This window comes from Dermacentor silvarum, chromosome 2 (genome assembly GCF_013339745.2).
Source record: "Dermacentor silvarum isolate Dsil-2018 chromosome 2, BIME_Dsil_1.4, whole genome shotgun sequence".
In the NCBI taxonomy this organism is placed as follows: domain Eukaryota; kingdom Metazoa; phylum Arthropoda; class Arachnida; order Ixodida; family Ixodidae; genus Dermacentor; species Dermacentor silvarum.
The window spans coordinates 248,993,065-249,010,546 of record NC_051155.1 but is presented as its reverse complement, the minus strand read 5'-3'; the positions used below and the strand labels follow the sequence as shown (position 1 = coordinate 249,010,546).

The 17,482-nt window shown below is 47.4% G+C and overlaps 1 protein-coding gene across 1 annotated transcript; it reads left to right on the top strand.

Annotated features, from left to right (window-relative positions):
• Positions 1-108: 108 nt before the first annotated feature.
• LOC119443091 (beta-galactoside alpha-2,6-sialyltransferase 2) lies at positions 109-17,400 on the top strand. Its single transcript, XM_037708241.2, has 6 exons — positions 109-803; positions 2,179-2,375; positions 7,689-7,825; positions 9,525-9,724; positions 12,112-12,286; positions 13,787-17,400. Exons 1-6 carry the CDS (start codon positions 558-560, stop codon positions 14,041-14,043), a joined length of 1,212 nt encoding a protein of 403 aa, XP_037564169.1. The 5' UTR covers positions 109-557; the 3' UTR covers positions 14,044-17,400.
• The last annotated feature ends 82 nt before the right edge of the window (positions 17,401-17,482 follow it).

Here is a 17,482-nt window from a genome sequence, read left to right as displayed (position 1 = left end):
TTTTTAAGGGCTATTTTTGGCTTCATGTTTGTCTTCAAGTATGGCTTGGCTGGAGTATGGTTTTGTTTCGTTTTGTATTGAGTATCGCGGCATCGCTATCTAGCCACCGTTGCATCGCTGGCATCGCAGCTTGAAGGCGTCAAGACGATCTAAACGTGATCGCGCTTCTTTAGTGCGTTCGACGTGAGCCGAAGAATTAACACCATGGGTCAAATTACGAAGCTGTGCTCTTTTGTTGCTAGTGTGCAAACAGTGATCCACGGATGGCACGAAAGTGGGATCCAAGGTTTGAGGATATGAAGAAATAATTTTGAACTGAGAATCAGAGGTCATGCCACCGGGCGGCTGAAGCAGTTTTCGCGTTACGATACTACAGAAGGCCGTCATCATCCGCTGCGCGAAAGATTGAACGCGCCTTGGTTGAAATCAAGGTTTCGTTGAACTGGAAATCATGAAAATGCGACGAAAAATGTCCGTCGCACGGAGGCCTTTCAGGAGTGATTGTTCTATTTTGCATATCTGCACGCCTCGCAGGAAATTTATGCAACAACTGTGACATGAGGTTGCTTGCTGTGACTGTGTGGGCATTCGTTTGTGTGACACTGCTGGGAGTTTTAGCGTACAGTATGCTGCTGTGGAGTCAGTATTGGAGGTGGGCTACTCCGCGCAACACCGGAGTGCGAGCGGCGGCACCACGAAGGCGGTTGCACTTATCCAGAGGATACAGCAACGCTTCGATGGGTGGTGGTGTACTACAGCCTCATAGAATGGCTCCATTGCCTAAGGACAAGCTTTTCGCCAAGGTCTTTTTTCACGTGTTCTTACTACCGGGATATCACGCCACTACATATTTCCCCCTTATCTCTCTCTCTCTCTCTGTTTCATCAAGCAGATGGCAGTTTAGTTGCTTGTTTTCATCGAAGGTGCTTAGTGAGCGAAGGGGCGAACATATTAGTGATATTGAGTGAGTGAGTGATCCAGCGGGCGAGTTTTTACTGGAAATTTAGGCCTGTTCGGAAATTGTGGCACTTGATCACGACTTCGTTTATATGTTCTTGTTGCGCTAGTGTTTGTGGCTGCTGCTTTGTCCTTTTTTAGTAGTTATGTGTTGGTTCTTTCCTTTCATTTTGATATCAGTTTTGACAGCAACGTGTCGTTCCGACAATGATATTTGCTCACGAAACACGCGAAGGAATAGTGAGGCTAAATCTTAGAAAAGGCCACATGAGCGCCTCGTTTAAGCCATTGCAGAGGTATATTCAACGATCTAAGATTGAACAACGTAGCAGGGGAAAGATGCAACCAGCATGCACGTACTGCAAGACACTCAGCCGTTCTCGAAATGACACGTACTGTTCGCAAGATATTTTACTTAATTTAATAAATCTCTTGCGAGAAAGAGTGGCTATCATGCAACTTTAACCAGACCTAATGCGAGTTGTGGGCAGCAAGTTATTTTTGCAGTGTGGACCCAAGTTAGAAACTGTTAGTCTGGGAGATACAGGTGTGTCACCCCCCTCCCTTTGCTTCATTGCCTTGCATTTTTATTTACCTGTTCCTTATATTTTTTCGTTTGTCAGGATCTTAGCGTCTGGGTGTCCCGACAAAAAAAAAAAAAAAATTGTGCATTTGGTTTGGGCAATAATGTCATATACGTTATAGATTTTCATCGAAATCCAAATCAGAAGGAATTCACGTCGGCTGCCACGTGGATAGGATGATGTGAATTTGTAAATGTGAAGGCGTGTCTTCAAGAGGTCGCTTTCGAAAGTTCGTGCAAGTGTGGTCAACGCTGCGTGTGTAAAAGCGTGCGCGCAATGCGTGCTTAATCGGTTACTCCCCTTTAGAGGAGTTACCAGTACTCCATCGTCATTAGTTAAGCCGTTCAATCACCGCTATGCAGCACCGTGGCATTGCCACACTGGACAGCTTTTTTTTTTTTTTTGACAGAATATTTATTACAGGAATCGTGAACCATGTATAGATATACTATGACATTTAAATATTGTGCTCAGAAAGTGATAAGATTTCACTACAGTTTTATGAGATTATCAGAGACTTTCAGTACGGAGTCCCGCTGGCCGCGTTCGTCAGTGCCGATCCGATAGAAGCACCGAGGGATCGTTGAAAAGCGTCCCGACGCGATGTACCGCGTATCGCTTGTGTCGACTGCTGCAGGTGGAGGCGTACCGGGTGCAGCTGGAGCGCCAGCTACGTCGCGCCCAGTGGGACAGCGTGCGTCCCGTGGGCGCCGGGGGCCGGCCGGTGTCGGACCGCTACGGGGTGCGGCCCAGCAGACGCAAGCCGGCCCACTTCGCGCCGCCCGACCAGCTACTGGCCAGAGCCAAAGTTCTGCGCATGAGCATGCTGACCAGGTAGCAGCAGCGTCGGTGTTCGTAGCGGCATCGGCCGAAAGAACACATTTCCGAAACTTCTCTTTCTATTTATATATATGTTCAAATATTTATTGGCGTGTAAAATTCCAGAATTTTGCACCACTGATGGCTACGGGAAGTAAATGTCTGTTAGTCGGTTCATTACGAGGACTGGACTGGACTGGAAAAACTTTATTTAGGTCCTGCAGAACGCGCTTAGCGCGTAGCGGGCGTCTCCCACGTAGCAACCGACAGGGAATACCTGGCGGCCGCTTCGTGGGCCTGCTGGACGGCCCATTGCTGGTCCGCGAGAAGCGAGCTTCTGAGGGACTTCTCCCACTTGTCCGAGGTAGAGTCGGGATGAGCGTTTCTACACTCCCAGAGCATGTGAGCCAGTGTCGCTGTGTATACGGGGGAAACTGCGCAAATCGGTAATATAAAATGCGGATAGCGCCCGCAGTGACGTATACAAGACGTGAGCTAGGCAGACTTCGCGATCGGACGTGCTGATTTCTTGATTATGGAAGTGTGGTGTGCGGGCATGACGTGCTATATGAGCCACAACACGCTGATCGCATTTCTGCTTTGCGGTATTTGCGGTATTCTTACACAGCTTGGTTTATAAATATAAGAAGGGTGGAACACAGCAAAGATGCCCCAGGCTGTCTGAATGACGCTTTGACAGGTGGAACTATATTTGTGAACGTGGACAAGGGCATACCGCATCTGCGCTGTGGCAAATGCCGGCCGGTCTGCCTGGGGCATCTGCCTTTGGTCTATAGCCTATATCATACACGCTGTATACTTTCCATCTTTCGGTTTCTATCTCTCCGTGATGATGGTAATGATCATGATGATGATAGAAGACTGTTTCTATCTCTCCAGTTCATCATAGTCGTGGTCGTCATTTACCAAACCCTTAAAGTCACAAAGGACATTGATAAGGGGAGGGGGTTATGTATGTGAAAAATTAAATAAACAAGTAATACAAGCACAAACGTCTACCAAAACCAAAGGGCGCAAATTGTAGAACAAGCATTATTTATAAACGTACTTCGGAGGTGCAAATCTTCATGCTTTCATCATGTATTGTTCAACAGCACTGTAAAAATGAGTATGACCAAAGAGAACAACTCAATCAGATGTACAGCTTATTACGCCGCCGTATGAAGGTCAAAAGAGGCGAGTCCGCACATGATACGGTCTATATAATACCACGCTATGGTAGATGATAGATAAGATAAGAGGAGGGTGTTCGACTGAACAGTGATCTGCTTGACACCTATAGGCGCCCCGCAATCATTGTTCGTCACATCTCATAACATAAACGGATGTGATCGTAACAACATGTACATACAGTTCGATTTATATACGCGGCCCAATGAAGTGACCGTGTGCCAACCAGCTCAGAAGAAAGCCCTGTTGATATACAGGGCACTATGCACTATGAGAGCAAATCCTCGCTATAACGAAGTCATCGGCACAGAAAATGCACCCTGTTGTAAGCGATATTTCGCTAAAGGCGGAGATGCTCTAAAGGAGCCCTGGCAACGCGGTTTGCGCATTCCACCAGCGCTGGAGCTCGTGAAACGTTCATTGAAACAAATACTCTTAAGCAGCTGCCAGTTGGTCCCACGGAATCGCCTACACGTGGCAGAGCGACCTTCGCAACGCTCTCTGCATCTCCAGGCTTGTACGAAAAAACGCAAAGGGCCATCGCGTATATGCTCTATGCTGCAACGAGCCGTCGTCGGCGGATTTTCCGCGTTGCACTTTATACAATGCGGAGTGCATTTCGAATATGCACTTCGAATAAACTCATCTAAAATGCAAGCGCTGTTGTCAGGACCACGAAACGCTTCAATTAAAGCCATTTTATTTTCTAACCAGAAATTAGTGTATGTGGACTTCAGCCAGATAGGTGGAGCGATGTTTCCATATATACAAATAGAGTGAAGTCATCCCTGTCTGACAAATGCGCATGGTGTAACCATAGCCTCCTATAGGCTATGTTGTAACACATGCCGCCTCTGCAACTTGCTAATGCGCTTTGGTGCCTACTGCATTATGAGACAGAGTTTGTCGTAAGTTAAAACGCTATAATGAGACCACGCCCGCATCTGCTGCTCCCACGGGACGTCCATGGAGGCGTCAACGCTAGACGGTCTTTTCGTTTTCATTGCTTTTTGTGTGTGTGTGTCTTACTTAATCCACTATGTGAGGCTCGCATTGTGTTCGCATTGCCTTCGCCAGAAGCAATCGAACCTGAGTGTTGCTAATCGGTCAAATGAATCAACGCACGTGTCACCTCGTGCCTCTACTGGAAAGCGGGTGTATTATACGAGGGCCCACGCCTCGGTGCGCTGTCTGACCTCATATGCGCTTCACAGGGGTGCGCCCTTTTTTCAACTCAGTGAGCACGTGTATGTCGCTTACCGCTTCCACCATTTGGCCACCGGTGTTTTGGCACCATCAGACAAATTGAATTCGTAACAGGTGCTCATTAGACAGGTGCTCCGTTGTTGTGCGGGGCCCCAACGGAGGAGTTACCAACACAACCCAAATCGCGGCGGATGGAGCTGGGGGCCACGGGGACGCCAACCGCGATATCACGGAGTTTCCGGCCTCGTACCGAGAGGTTCTTGGTCACTACAAGAAAGAACGCAAGAAATATCCACAACCCCACGGGCGGCTGGACAGGTCCCAGGCAGTCGACCTGAGGTGGTTGCAGACAGGCACTTTCACCAACCCCTACCACCTGCACCGCCTGTGGCCCGCGCGGCACCCATCGCCCGGCTGCCCCTGGTGCACGGAGGAAGATTATTTAGGAGTAGAAACTCCCGTCAGCGCGGGCGCTCGCGTGCGACCAGATAACGTCACATTATTATGCGCCGACGGGGGCGCATGCAGTGGCGGCGCCTTGCGGCACGTCATGCAAACAGCAGCGAAAAAAAAAAAAAAAAGAGCAGCAGCCCGGCGGATCGGTGGAGCCGCTCGGGCGCGTTCTCTTCGGCGGCGCCCGTGTCTCCCGCGCTCAAAGCAGACGACACAGGCGTTCGGCGTTCGCTTCAGCGTGCACGCCGTAGCGTTGTTTTTGTGGGCCTTTAAGTCAAACAGTAACTGTTCTTGTCGGTGTCTGTTCGAGGGCCGTAATACTAACAGCGCTGATACGTGCAGTGTACCCTTGTTCGGAAATTGCTTGCCTAAGATGGGATGCAGGTGGGATGCGTGAGTGCCCTCAGTAGAAGTTGTGAGGCGCGCGACCGAACGGGAGCAACGCGCGCGGCCGCGAACGAGAGAAACACATGTGACCGGTTGCCTTGGCAACCAAGACGGCGGTAATTTTTTTCTCAGCCGCCAGGTGCCGCCAGCATGATAGTGTCTCCGCGGGCTTGTGACATTATCTGGTCGCCGCAACTGGCGGAGTTTCCACTCCTAAAGGTTTCTTGCTTCGTGCCCTGGTGCGAGCACGAACGGGCTGATATGGCCCATATGCTTTGGGAATGTCAACGCCATGAGCAAGAAGCACCAAGAGGAAGGCAGAAGACAACATCAGGACCCTCTGAAGGTGGGCGCCTCACAGAGAGATGGCAAGCCGCCCTCCTCAGCGAGGCACCCGAAGACCAGGAGTGGGCCGTCCAGCGGGCCAGGGCTATTGCCGAGGATCTCGAGAGATTTTTCTCCGGCGATGGACCCCTGGCAGCCTAGCCCCGGGCACCAACAGCCATATCCGTTGGACATATAAAGTTTATTCCTATCCTATCCTCATTAGACAGTTCTAGGAGCACGTTATTACTGTGCGGAAATACACCTGACTCTCGGTATATAGGATTTAAGGGAGCGGATTACCGTATACGACCATGCTCATGAAAATTGGGCAAAAAAAAAAAAAAGCTACATTTGCTCTGCCCCCTGCAGCTTGCGGCGTTCTCGCAATGGTTGCGCGACGGCATTGCGTTTCCGAGAACTCCAGGTCCCTCGCCTCCGGGCCTGGACGGGATGGCAGCGAGTCATAATTATTACAGTTAGCACGAGTTAAGTCGTAGGCTCGGCTTGAGCGGTGAATTAAATTTTATGCGTAAGTGTCAAATGAACCATTGAGCGGAATGCAGCTCCACTAATCTGAAACCTGGGGAGGTGCGAAGCATGCAGTGATGCACCGCTAATGGGCTCATACTGCCTTAAGCAATGGCTCATAACCCCGTAAACGCGGCCTCCCCATTACGACGACAGAAAGAAGCGAAATTCTACGCTGGAATGATGAGCGGCAACACAGACAGCTGTGGAAGACGACGACAGGAGACGCCGACAGCTCGAGCACATATAAGGTGCTTCGCACCTAAAAAAGAACATAGCGAAAAACACCCTATGTTCGCGCGTCGTCAATCTGGGTACTATTTCATAAATCAGTTTGCGCTATATAGAGCCGTTTGTATGAACAAGCGATGACCAATCGCAATTATGAATTTAGTATATTTACACAAAGCGGCCGGTCAATTCAACAAATCAAAGCCCCCTTCTCATATATATATATATATATATATATATATATATATATATATATATATATATATATATATATATATATATGGTTGAACGCGAAGCTTTCGCTCATGCATACTAAATTAAAGTCAAAGCCAACGGCCACGCAACGAACCCAAGAAATGCTGAGCGACCCGATGCGATGCATATGTGATGTTATTGCTTGTTTAGGATTGTATTTTTTGAACGTTGAAGTTGAATGAAGACAGATTTCGTAAAGTTGCATAGCCTTTATTTTAGATCATGTAGCCGTTGATTACACGCACGCACTCACACTTTCACGGACTGCATGGCGTTGCCGATACACGGGATCGGCCTTACGGGCACGATCGCGCTTACGTTCGCGTACGGCAACCTCTTCTTTTGCCATGCGCTGCAGCCGCGGCCTACCCACGGTGACGGCCGGGAATGCATTGCGTGAGGCGCGTAATGCAATGCAGATATATACAGTTCGTCTGGGTAGCGTGGCGTTGCAGTTCCCATTGTTCTTATCGGTACAACTGCGAACGTAAACTGCAGTGTTCTGCGATTGTGTGCGCAGATGCGCAGATAGTTCCATTGTGTAAGTTGGCTTTCCTGCAGTGCGTTTCGGCGCTCACGGACGAATGAGTGAGGCACAGAAAGCTTCGTTTTAAAACCGCCTCTTACGACACGAACGAAAAGCTTCGAGAACGCGGTTGCTGTTTCTTTGCTCTTCCGCGATCTTCTCAAGAGCAATGACCTTATTGTGATCATTTGTTCACTCATTTACCGTCTTCCTATACCTGACAGGGACACGGAGCCGTTTAAGCGGATGGGTTACAGCCAGTACTTCCCTGCCACTGACTTCTACGCGAGCCAATTCAACTCCTGCGCTCTGGTCTCCAGCGCGGGATCTATGCTCGGCTCCAAGCTTGGACCGGAGATCGGTGAGGATGAACCTACACACCGCGGTGCCCTTATGACGCCCTGCTGCTGATTACGATGTCATAGGGTCGAATTGCCAGCGATATACAAATAAAGACAAAAAACAAGAACAAAACACTGGTGCATTTATAAATTTGTGCGAGTATAACATCCAGGCGGCCAAAATTAATATGGATTCCTTTACGACATCTTTCATAACTCAGTTGTCGCCTTAGGACGTTAAAACACAACAGTCAATTAAATATCGGGAGGACAGTCCTGAGTAAACCCTCGTGTGACTAATACGGTGGGTGACTCATGCTTTGGAGTCGCCAGGAGTGTAGTCGATGTTTTGTTTCACAAGCTTTTGTTCAGCAACTTGCCGTTTGCAGATGGTATTGTGCAGTTCAGCAACGCTGGAGATAACATGAAGCAAATGTGTGATATTTGCCGACAGTCTAACAATAGGTTCGAAGATCGGTATACAGAAGACAAAAAATGTAACGTTTAGCAGCCTAGCAAGATAACCAGAATTCGTGATTGGCAGTCAGCCTCTAGAACCCGTACGTTCTTCTAGGCCAATTAGTCACAGGGCACCCGGATTGCGGGAAGGAAATTTACAAAATGGGTAACTGAGCGCACATGGCAGGCATTGCCAATTCATGACCGGCAGCTTACTGGGCAGAATCTTGGAGGCTGTCGAGGAAGCTTGAGAAGTTAAGGACCGCGCAACGAGCGAAGGAACGAGAAATGATAGGCTTAACGGGCAGGAAGACAGAAAAGAAAAAGCGTAGTCGAGGACGGCAGAGAACTAAGCGGTGTGATTAAATGTGGAAATATGCAGGTATGGAATGATGGTCAGCCGGCGCAAGGGAGGGGTAATTGGAGGCCTCTGGGAGAGGCCTTCATCCGGCAGTGGGCTGATGATAATGACAACCTTTTGTTACATACGAACCGATTTGTCCGAATAAGTATTTGTGCTTCGCTGCAATGGACTTTTGCACTGCGGCGAGAAGGATCTTACGTCACGTCGGCGTGCAGCTCGCTCTAACCATCACGTTTGGGATTAAAAGAAGGGAAAAGGGAGCTAGTTGGTATGAATACGTTACGTATTCGTGTTGAACTTTTAGTGTGAGTAGTAGACAACGACAAGTAGACAATACAGCACGAAAGAGGCGCTGTGTCGTGTGGCTTTGTTCTTTTTTCGTTTAGGAATAGGAGAGAAAGAAAGTTCATTTTTGAAATACAGAGTATTTAGCTGCAAACAATAGGACTAAGTAAAAGGAAGGCCCTAGAGGAAGGGGTGTAGAAAAATAATGAAGAAATTAAAAGGTTAAAGGGAAAATGAGACATCCACCCAATCGTAGCAATTGCTACAAAGGAAACCCATACGGGTTCCTCGAAAGAAAAGCCTCGCAGTAGAAGAAACAGTTTCAGTATGCAGTTTTTCAGTAAGGGTATTACGCAGCTCTTCTAGCTCGCGAGAGCGGTGAGAGCTCCTTCTTGAGATCCAGAAAGTGCGTCAAGTATCCCAAGAAAGCCAATTGCATCCATAATGTTTTCGAATTCGCTATCTCAGTGCACTTTATTTGTGCCCGCTTCTCGCAAGAGCCTGCAGGAAAGGCTTAGAGCAATGATGGTGTGCTGACAACGCGTCAGATCGCGTGCGCAACAGGCGCTTAATTTGTGCGTCGCGCGTGTTCGTCCGCCCTGCCTTTGCAGACGGGCACGAGACCGTGCTGCGCTTCAACGACGCACCCACGGCGGGTTTTGAGGGTGACGTGGGGGCACGCACCACGATGCGGCTGCTCAACTCGCAAGTGCTGGCGCGCCCCGAGTTCGACTTCTTCAACTCGGCTCTGTACCGGAACGTGACCCTGGTCGTCTGGGACCCGTCGCGTGACCGTCAGCCGCTCGACAAGGCGAGTGCATCGAGTATGGTGGAGCCCCACTGCTACTGCGGGCGCTGCGCATACACGCCCCCCCCCCCCCCCCCCCCCCCCGACGGGGTTTCCGTAGTGTCTGCGCGCACGTAGCTCCCCAAGTGAAGTGAAGCGCCCACCGGAACTGGCTTCTCCGCAAAAAGAGCCTACGTGAGGAGAAGCCGTCTGCCGCTTTGCAGGTGTACAGGAAGAACAACGCAACTATATTCACGCATAATCACCGTGAACTCGGGAGCGGCAAGCGTGGTTATGAACTGGCTAAATAACTTATACCTCTGTCACACGAGCACGCAAAAACTCTTACGCAAGTGGTCTTTTACCAAGTTGAAAGACTTTTGAATGAAGAGGTGTTGCGCAGCAGACACACGGCGCCGACGATCTCCTTTTAGTGTTTCCTTCTGGACACGCTACCGAAAGCGTGGCGCTAGTGTTCGAAACAATATCGGCCAAAAAAAACTTAAGTATCTCGAAATATAAAGTGCAAACTTATTGTTTACACGTTCTTCAAATAAATTTAACATAAGAAACGTTAATATAAGGATTTATTGTAGTAGTTTAAAGAGCGTCATCATGTGACATCCCCAGCCTGTTCGACCTGATTACGAGAGTACAGAAGAAAATGAGCATTACTGAGTTTATTACACCTTCTGCAAGACATAAAATTATTTTTTATGATGGGCCTAGGCGACAGAAAATTAAGCATTCACTTATTTTTTATATATATGATAATTGCTGGTGCCCACTGGTTTCAAGGCTACTCCTTTTCGGCCGTAAAGGAGATCAGCGAACTCCTCTTCCAGAAAAGACCGCTTCTGAAAAAGAGATCACTCCCTGTCGTGTGTCTGCGGGCGAAACTCTTTTTCGGGAGAAGTCTTTTTGCTCAAAAGACTTTCGAGTGCCCGTGTGACAGGGGTATTAGTTTCCAACCACGCTGTCACTAACTGACTTCGCGCTTTTCTTGCATATGCTTGATATTCAGCCCCAATACTCCCTAATTCTCCTTACATATTTGCTTGCTCTGCCTAAAAGGGACACTGATGACCAACATCTAATCAACATAAACTGGTAAAGTATCGCAACCCCACCCGAGACACTATTTTCTCACAACCCTATTTTTATTATTGTAGCAAAAGATTGCTGATTATATATATACATATATATATAAAGTTTATATAAAGTTTATATATAAAGTTTATATATAGTTTAAAGGTTGCCTGCGGCAGATAGCACAATTTTAGTTCATCAGCTGGTATACTCGAAGAGGCGGACATTACTTGCGCACGAAATTGAAATGCATAATCGACTAATTAACGAAAATCCACTAATTACGTTTTAACTAATTACCTGATGGCCCATATTGTCATTTACCAATTGTAGCCGTGGATTTCGCAAGGCGGATCCACTTGGAACGAATTCTCGGGATGACACCAGTTTCGTGATATTAATTCCCGAACTTTGCAGAGAAATGCATTGGCGTTGCAGTTAGTTTCTTAACAAAACGTCGCTTTATGCACTGAAGCACAAAATTAACTGGAACGCCAATGTATTTCTCTGCAAAATTCGGGAATTAATATCTCGAAAATGGTGTCATCCTGGGAATTAATTCCAAGTGGATCCGCCTTGCGAACTCCGTGGCTACAATTTGTAAATTGCAATATGGGCCATCATGTAATTAGTTAAAAACTTAATTAATGAATTTTTGTTGATTAGTCGATTATGAATTTCAATTTTTTGTGCAAGTAATGTCCGCCTCTTCGAGTAGACCAGCTCATTAACTAGACTTGGGCTATCTGCCACAGGCAACCTTAAATAAATTTTGAAAGTGTTCACTGAAACACCCTGTATATAGATAGATACATATATATGAACCAAGGCCGAACTTCTTTCGTTAAATTTCGCGTCGACAGCTCATCGCATTGGAAACCGGTGAGGTTAACGTAACGTCACCGATATGACGATTATTGACTTGACGTCGCCAATGGGAGGCAGGCTTGCGAAACCTGCCTTTCAGTAAAAGTGTCCCTATTTCCATTGCAGGAGCGCACTTTACTAATGCAGCTTGACTCGGTACCCTAGTTTCTCTTTAAAGTTCAACTACTACGAAATTTTACTTTGTTTTAATTTGGTAATAAATTATAGGCAGGACGTAATTTTTTTTTTACATATGATGTTTTACATACTATACATTTCCTGAAACTAGGATTTTTACTTGGGGCACGAACGTTCGTTGCAGTTGACCTTTAAAGGCGGCTACACTACAGCTTTTCCTTTCGTTCAAAATAAGTAAAACTTGCTCGTCTAAGTGCTACTCGTGCAAAGAGGGAAGCCGCGGTGATGACATCGGTGCAAACTGCTGCCGCTCGCAGTGGGTGGAGCACCCAGAGTTCGACCTGTTCCCAGCATACTGGCTGCGTCGCGAGGTGCTTCCGGACGAGCCTTTCTACCTGCTGCACCCGGACTCGGTCTGGGAAGCCTGGCACTTCCTGGACAGCGAGAACCCGGGGCCGGTGCTCAGGAACCCGCCGTCCAGCGGATTTCTTGGTGCGAACAGCTATCGATCATCCATCCACGGCGAGAGCGCGGCTTGCTTGTCACTTTTATTTCTGAAGTTTGCCCAAATTAAGGCATGCATAATTAAACATACAAATCTATAGGCCAGCAATATATGTCAGTAGGGCTTAGTGGTGAGGTCCACAATGCTAAGAGCTGTAATCCGTTAGTCTCGTCGGATGCGGCCCACTATTTGCACAAGGTCCACAAGAAGGGCAGGCCCACAAGAGATGCTTGACGGTAGCCCTCTCTCTCTTTATATATATATATATATATATATATATATATATATATATATATATATATATATATATATATATATATAATTTAAAATTACCCGTAGGCCCTCAGGCGACAGAGTAAGACTTTAACCCTGTAACGCCCCAACTGATGTCACATGCGGTGGAACATTCGAAAGTTAAATATCGATACGAAATCTCAATTTAAAGCCCTTGCGCAAGGTGTAGATGACTTAAATATAGGCGGAAAGCCTTACACGTTCTTGGCCACGCAGTTTTCACCAGCGTTGAGTCATAAGCGTTTCTCATCCTGAATATGTGGCGCGACACGCATCAAATACGCGAGTCATGTGAAATGCTTACTGAAAGAAAAATGAAGAGGTACGGGAAAGCACGCGCGTATACTCTTGCGTTTCCTTTGTCGCATGGGTAGTGCACTATAGGGGCAACCAAAGGTCAGTCGCAATTCAGGAATGGAGGTGCATGTGGGCCGGTGAGGGCGCCACGATGCTCGAATATTCTTTCCGTCCTCATCTTTCTATTTTTATTTTTCGCTTCTTTTTTTTTCTTTATTTAGAACAATCGTTGTCTGTCGTGAGTAAGCATTTGGTCGTCAAAACGCAAGGTAGGTACGTGACTAAGAGAGGCGCATCGTATCCCCCGTTCACCTCCCTCCTTTACCTTTTGTGTTGAAATGACAATAAACTAAGGAGATATATAGTCACTTATTACGCTGATTACTGCTACTCCGTTTCACGTGGCAACCAGAAAAAAGAGAGTATATATGTATAATACGAGAAATTAAGAAACGTCACATAGGTTGAGTAGAGCAAACACGAAATCAGCTGTGAAGAGTTTGGGAGGTCCTGATGGGGTCCGAGATGTACACGTTCACATACGTAAATGGTGATACACGCGTAAAGATATAAATAAAAAGAAAAAAAAGAAGTGTGTGAGACAGATGATCACAAGACAGTGGAGACTTGAGGTGATCTCGGGAGGGGGGGGGGGGGGGGGGGGTCGCACGAGGGATTTCTTTGGAGCCGACGTTTCGACAAGGGGATTTGTCAAACGGGTCTTGGGGTACATGCTCTGAAGAGGGCAAGTCCCCCCTTCTGAATACGTCGGCTTCAGAGGCACTCCTCATTCGACCCCTCCGTGATCACTACTAAAAGCTGACAATTTTGGTCAAGGTCCGAACGAGGAGCGACAGAACAGAGGGCATAACATGCCGCTTTATTTCGCGTTACAGGGCTTCTTATGCTGCTCAAACAATGCCGTCACGTGGACGCCTACGAGCTTGTTCCCTCGATGCGGCTGACCAAGCGCTGCCACTACTACGAGGTGCACGAGGACCTGGGCTGCACCCTAGGGGACTGGCACCCGCTGGCCGCCGAGAAGCTGCTCGCGCTGCACCTCGCCTCATCCTCGGTGCACGCCCTCGAGCAGGCGTTTGCCCGAGGAACGCTGCCGCTCAGCACGCGCGACGGCGTGGCACACGGGGGCTGAGCACGCAAGAGCGAGACGCTGTTGTGTCACTCTCGATGATCGTGGAGTTAGCTCTGCACGCAGTGTGCGCGAATGCCGAGAGTTCACCGGCTCACCCAACTGTCTATTATCATCCTTGTTCAACAAGAAGATACCGTCTACCATAGAGTTTTCTACAATAATTAGTAGAGGGAATGCTCGCGCTGTAATCGTTCAGCCACCATGAGAATGTTGGGTAGTATACGCGGATCTGTCTGATCGTCGTGCTCGTGGTTTGAGACGCCCTTGTGGCTTTGTTCATTACGCTTTATCTTCCTTCACTGCCCCAAAATATCAGAGCAATCTATACTTTTCCAAGTGCAGAAGACTCTGCGAACACGCACGATCGCTTCTAATTGCAGCGGTTCAGCCTGTCGAGGTGGCCAAATCGAAACGCGCCGAGCTTCTCGACGCTCTGGCTTTATTACACAGCACTTAGTGGAAAATGACGAGTTTACAATGTCGCGAAGCAGTCTGAAGCCAGAAGGACGAATTTTAGGCAATTCCATGTACTGCCCATGCTTGCTGCAGACCGCCCCGCTTGCAGCTTCCGTGGACACTAGCGCCAGCGTTCCCTATAGTATATTTATTGTACGAAACTCTATGCTATCGACCCAACCGCTTACATTTTTTTTTTTTTTTTTTGGGGGGGGGGGGGGGGTACTGAGCCTGACTAGACTGAGTTGTGGTCAGGGATGATCTATGTATACACATGCAGTTGGGGTTCGTTGGTGAAGCATCTCAAGAAGCGAACAGCGCAAACGCAGAGGGAATTAAGGCACACACAGTTGCCCAAGAGCATGAAGACGAACCCAGCGGAAGCAAACACTAGCGGTAGCATATGTCGACTCATCGATGAAGTGTCGCAAGCTGGTTTTCTCAGAAGCCACACGTCATGTCTGACCTCTCTCATCGGATGCAAGAACCGCGCTTATTCAATCTACATTACTGAAATGGTGCCTAGCCTATCAAAGCTATGGAACGCGTACTTTTAGGAAAGGACCAGCTTTTATATGTAGCGTATGAGCATACGGACAGCGTTAATTTAAAGCCAAATTACTTTAATATGTGGCTTTTGTCTCCTTAAACTGGCGGCATTGTTGTGGGGATGCGTGAGCTGCTGAAGTACATAGGCGAAAGAAACATCCTGACACGTACGGTTGCGACCACTTCTGGCTAATTTACATGCTTTGGGGGATGTTTATACATTACCGCAACTCCATCAACTTCGTCTAGCTTGCTTCATATCGCGCTACGAAGTCAACAGCCTTGGTGAGCCTATTGACTACGACCACTAATGTCATTAATTTGAAACATGCACTTTGAGGTTACTGTACAGTCACACCTGTGTCCTTCCTTACACAGTCTAATGTAATTTCACACTGTGCTCAATGTACACTTATGGGCAGTGTATGTTCATCTAAGTTGGCTCATAATTGTTAAGGACTTAAAGAAACAGAGCAAGCGAGCATACCTGTGTTGTGCCGCTGCGTATTGTTCAAGTTTGACCACGCCTTCAGGCAACAATTACTGCCCTCGAACCACATTAAAGAAAACACGCTAAGAATGAAAAAGGAAATGAAGATGAAATATTAGTGGCTAAAGTTTGATGTGGCTATTCTTCCTTTATCACAGGCTCGATAAATATCTTATTCTCGAGACAAATGTGTTATGTAATTAGCGTCGTTACTGTAAAACTAAAGGTATAGTTGCATTCTATTTAGGCAGAAAAGGTTGCTGCACAGCTTATCAAAGCTGGCGAAAAATCAAACATTTTTTTATCGATTTCGTAAGTATCAGTGCCTTCTCTCCAACCACTAGCTCTGGTGAACTGTCTGATGGTGCCCTACGTCGGCCTAATCGAAACCAACAGCATTAACAGCATACAGCACTTAATGTAGAAAATGTATTTCTACCGTGATGTGTGAATGCGGTCACGATTCACAATTGGCGTTCACATTCTCCACCTTGGGTCTTCGAAACTTCGCAACAGGCTCCGCACAGGTACGTACGTATTTTCGACTTTGTACATCGCAAGCATGTAACACTGACAGTAGCACACTCGCTTTGTGTGGAAGAAACTCGGAGTTCCATCCGGAGAACCGGCGATGAGCATATCACTTTTTGCGAGGGCATAACAGAGAATTTATACGTGTGGTGATTGATTAATCAGCGGAGCTGTTTATCTGTCTGTCGTCCACAGAAAATGTGGGCCGATCCTAGCGGTAATGCAGAAAGGGTCCAAGCGCAATGGCACATACCCCTGTGAACTAGCGAAGCTGAGCCTATCTAAGTCTAGCTAAACATGGTTGGGACTACTTAAGCTTAGTAAGTCATCGATAGCCAATCGATAGTCAATCATAGCTAATCGATAATTTATCAATAATCAATAAATGCCGGAAAATGCAGGGGATGACTTGGTAGTGCTTAGCCTAGCCCAAATACGTGGCTAATACCTTGCGATAGCCAATCTATCGCCAATCAATAGCTAATAGATAATCGACATATAATCATTAAATTCCGGGGAATGCTGGGGATGACCTGGTAGTGCTTAGCCTAGCCCAAATACGTGGCCAATACCTTGCGATAGCCAATCAATAGCCAATAAATAGCTAATCAATAATCAACAAATAATCAATAAATTCCGGGAAATGCTGGGGATGACTTGGTAGTGCTTAGCTTAGCCCAAAAGCCAGGGCTAGCTAGGTTCCCATCAGCTCCGCTGTCTATTTAGCATTGCGCCTCCAGTGCAAGCTACGCTAATTTTTTTTAACAGGGGCAACACATCTAAAAAGTTGGCCACCTAGTACCGGCGATCATCATCATCTTTAATGTTTACTGACATTCGACGAAGATATTTCCCACCGATCTACATCTATCGTTTCTTACGTCAGCTAAGTACAGGCTGTCCCTACAAATTTATTAAGGTCGTTATAGTTCTGTATCCATTGTTATTGCACCATACATCGGCTATCTTCTTTACAGGATTTACTGAACTGCACTTCTTGTTTTTGTGTCAATGAAGAGGCGGAGGACGGAAGGTGGAAAGGAAAAGTAGGGAAGTCAACCACACACGTGTCCGGTTTGCAACCCGCAGGGGGAAGGAAATAAAATGAAGAATGGAGATGGAGGAATGCATTAGCAGTGCACGCTGATGCCAGTCAGTTTCAGAAACTGCAGTAATGCCCGTGTTGCTTTGTGAACCTGCAACATATGATGCCAGTGTCCAATATTCTTTGTCTCTGAAAATGGTCATACACATTACAGCCGCGTACAATGCGCCACTTGTCACATTCACGTAAACGTGGCTGTGGGTGGGCTCCGCGCTCCCCCCCCCCCCCCCCCCCATCTCTCTCTCTCCCCTAGTCTCTGAGCATGTCACGTAGACCCACCGCAAAGGCATCGGGATGGCTTGGGAGTC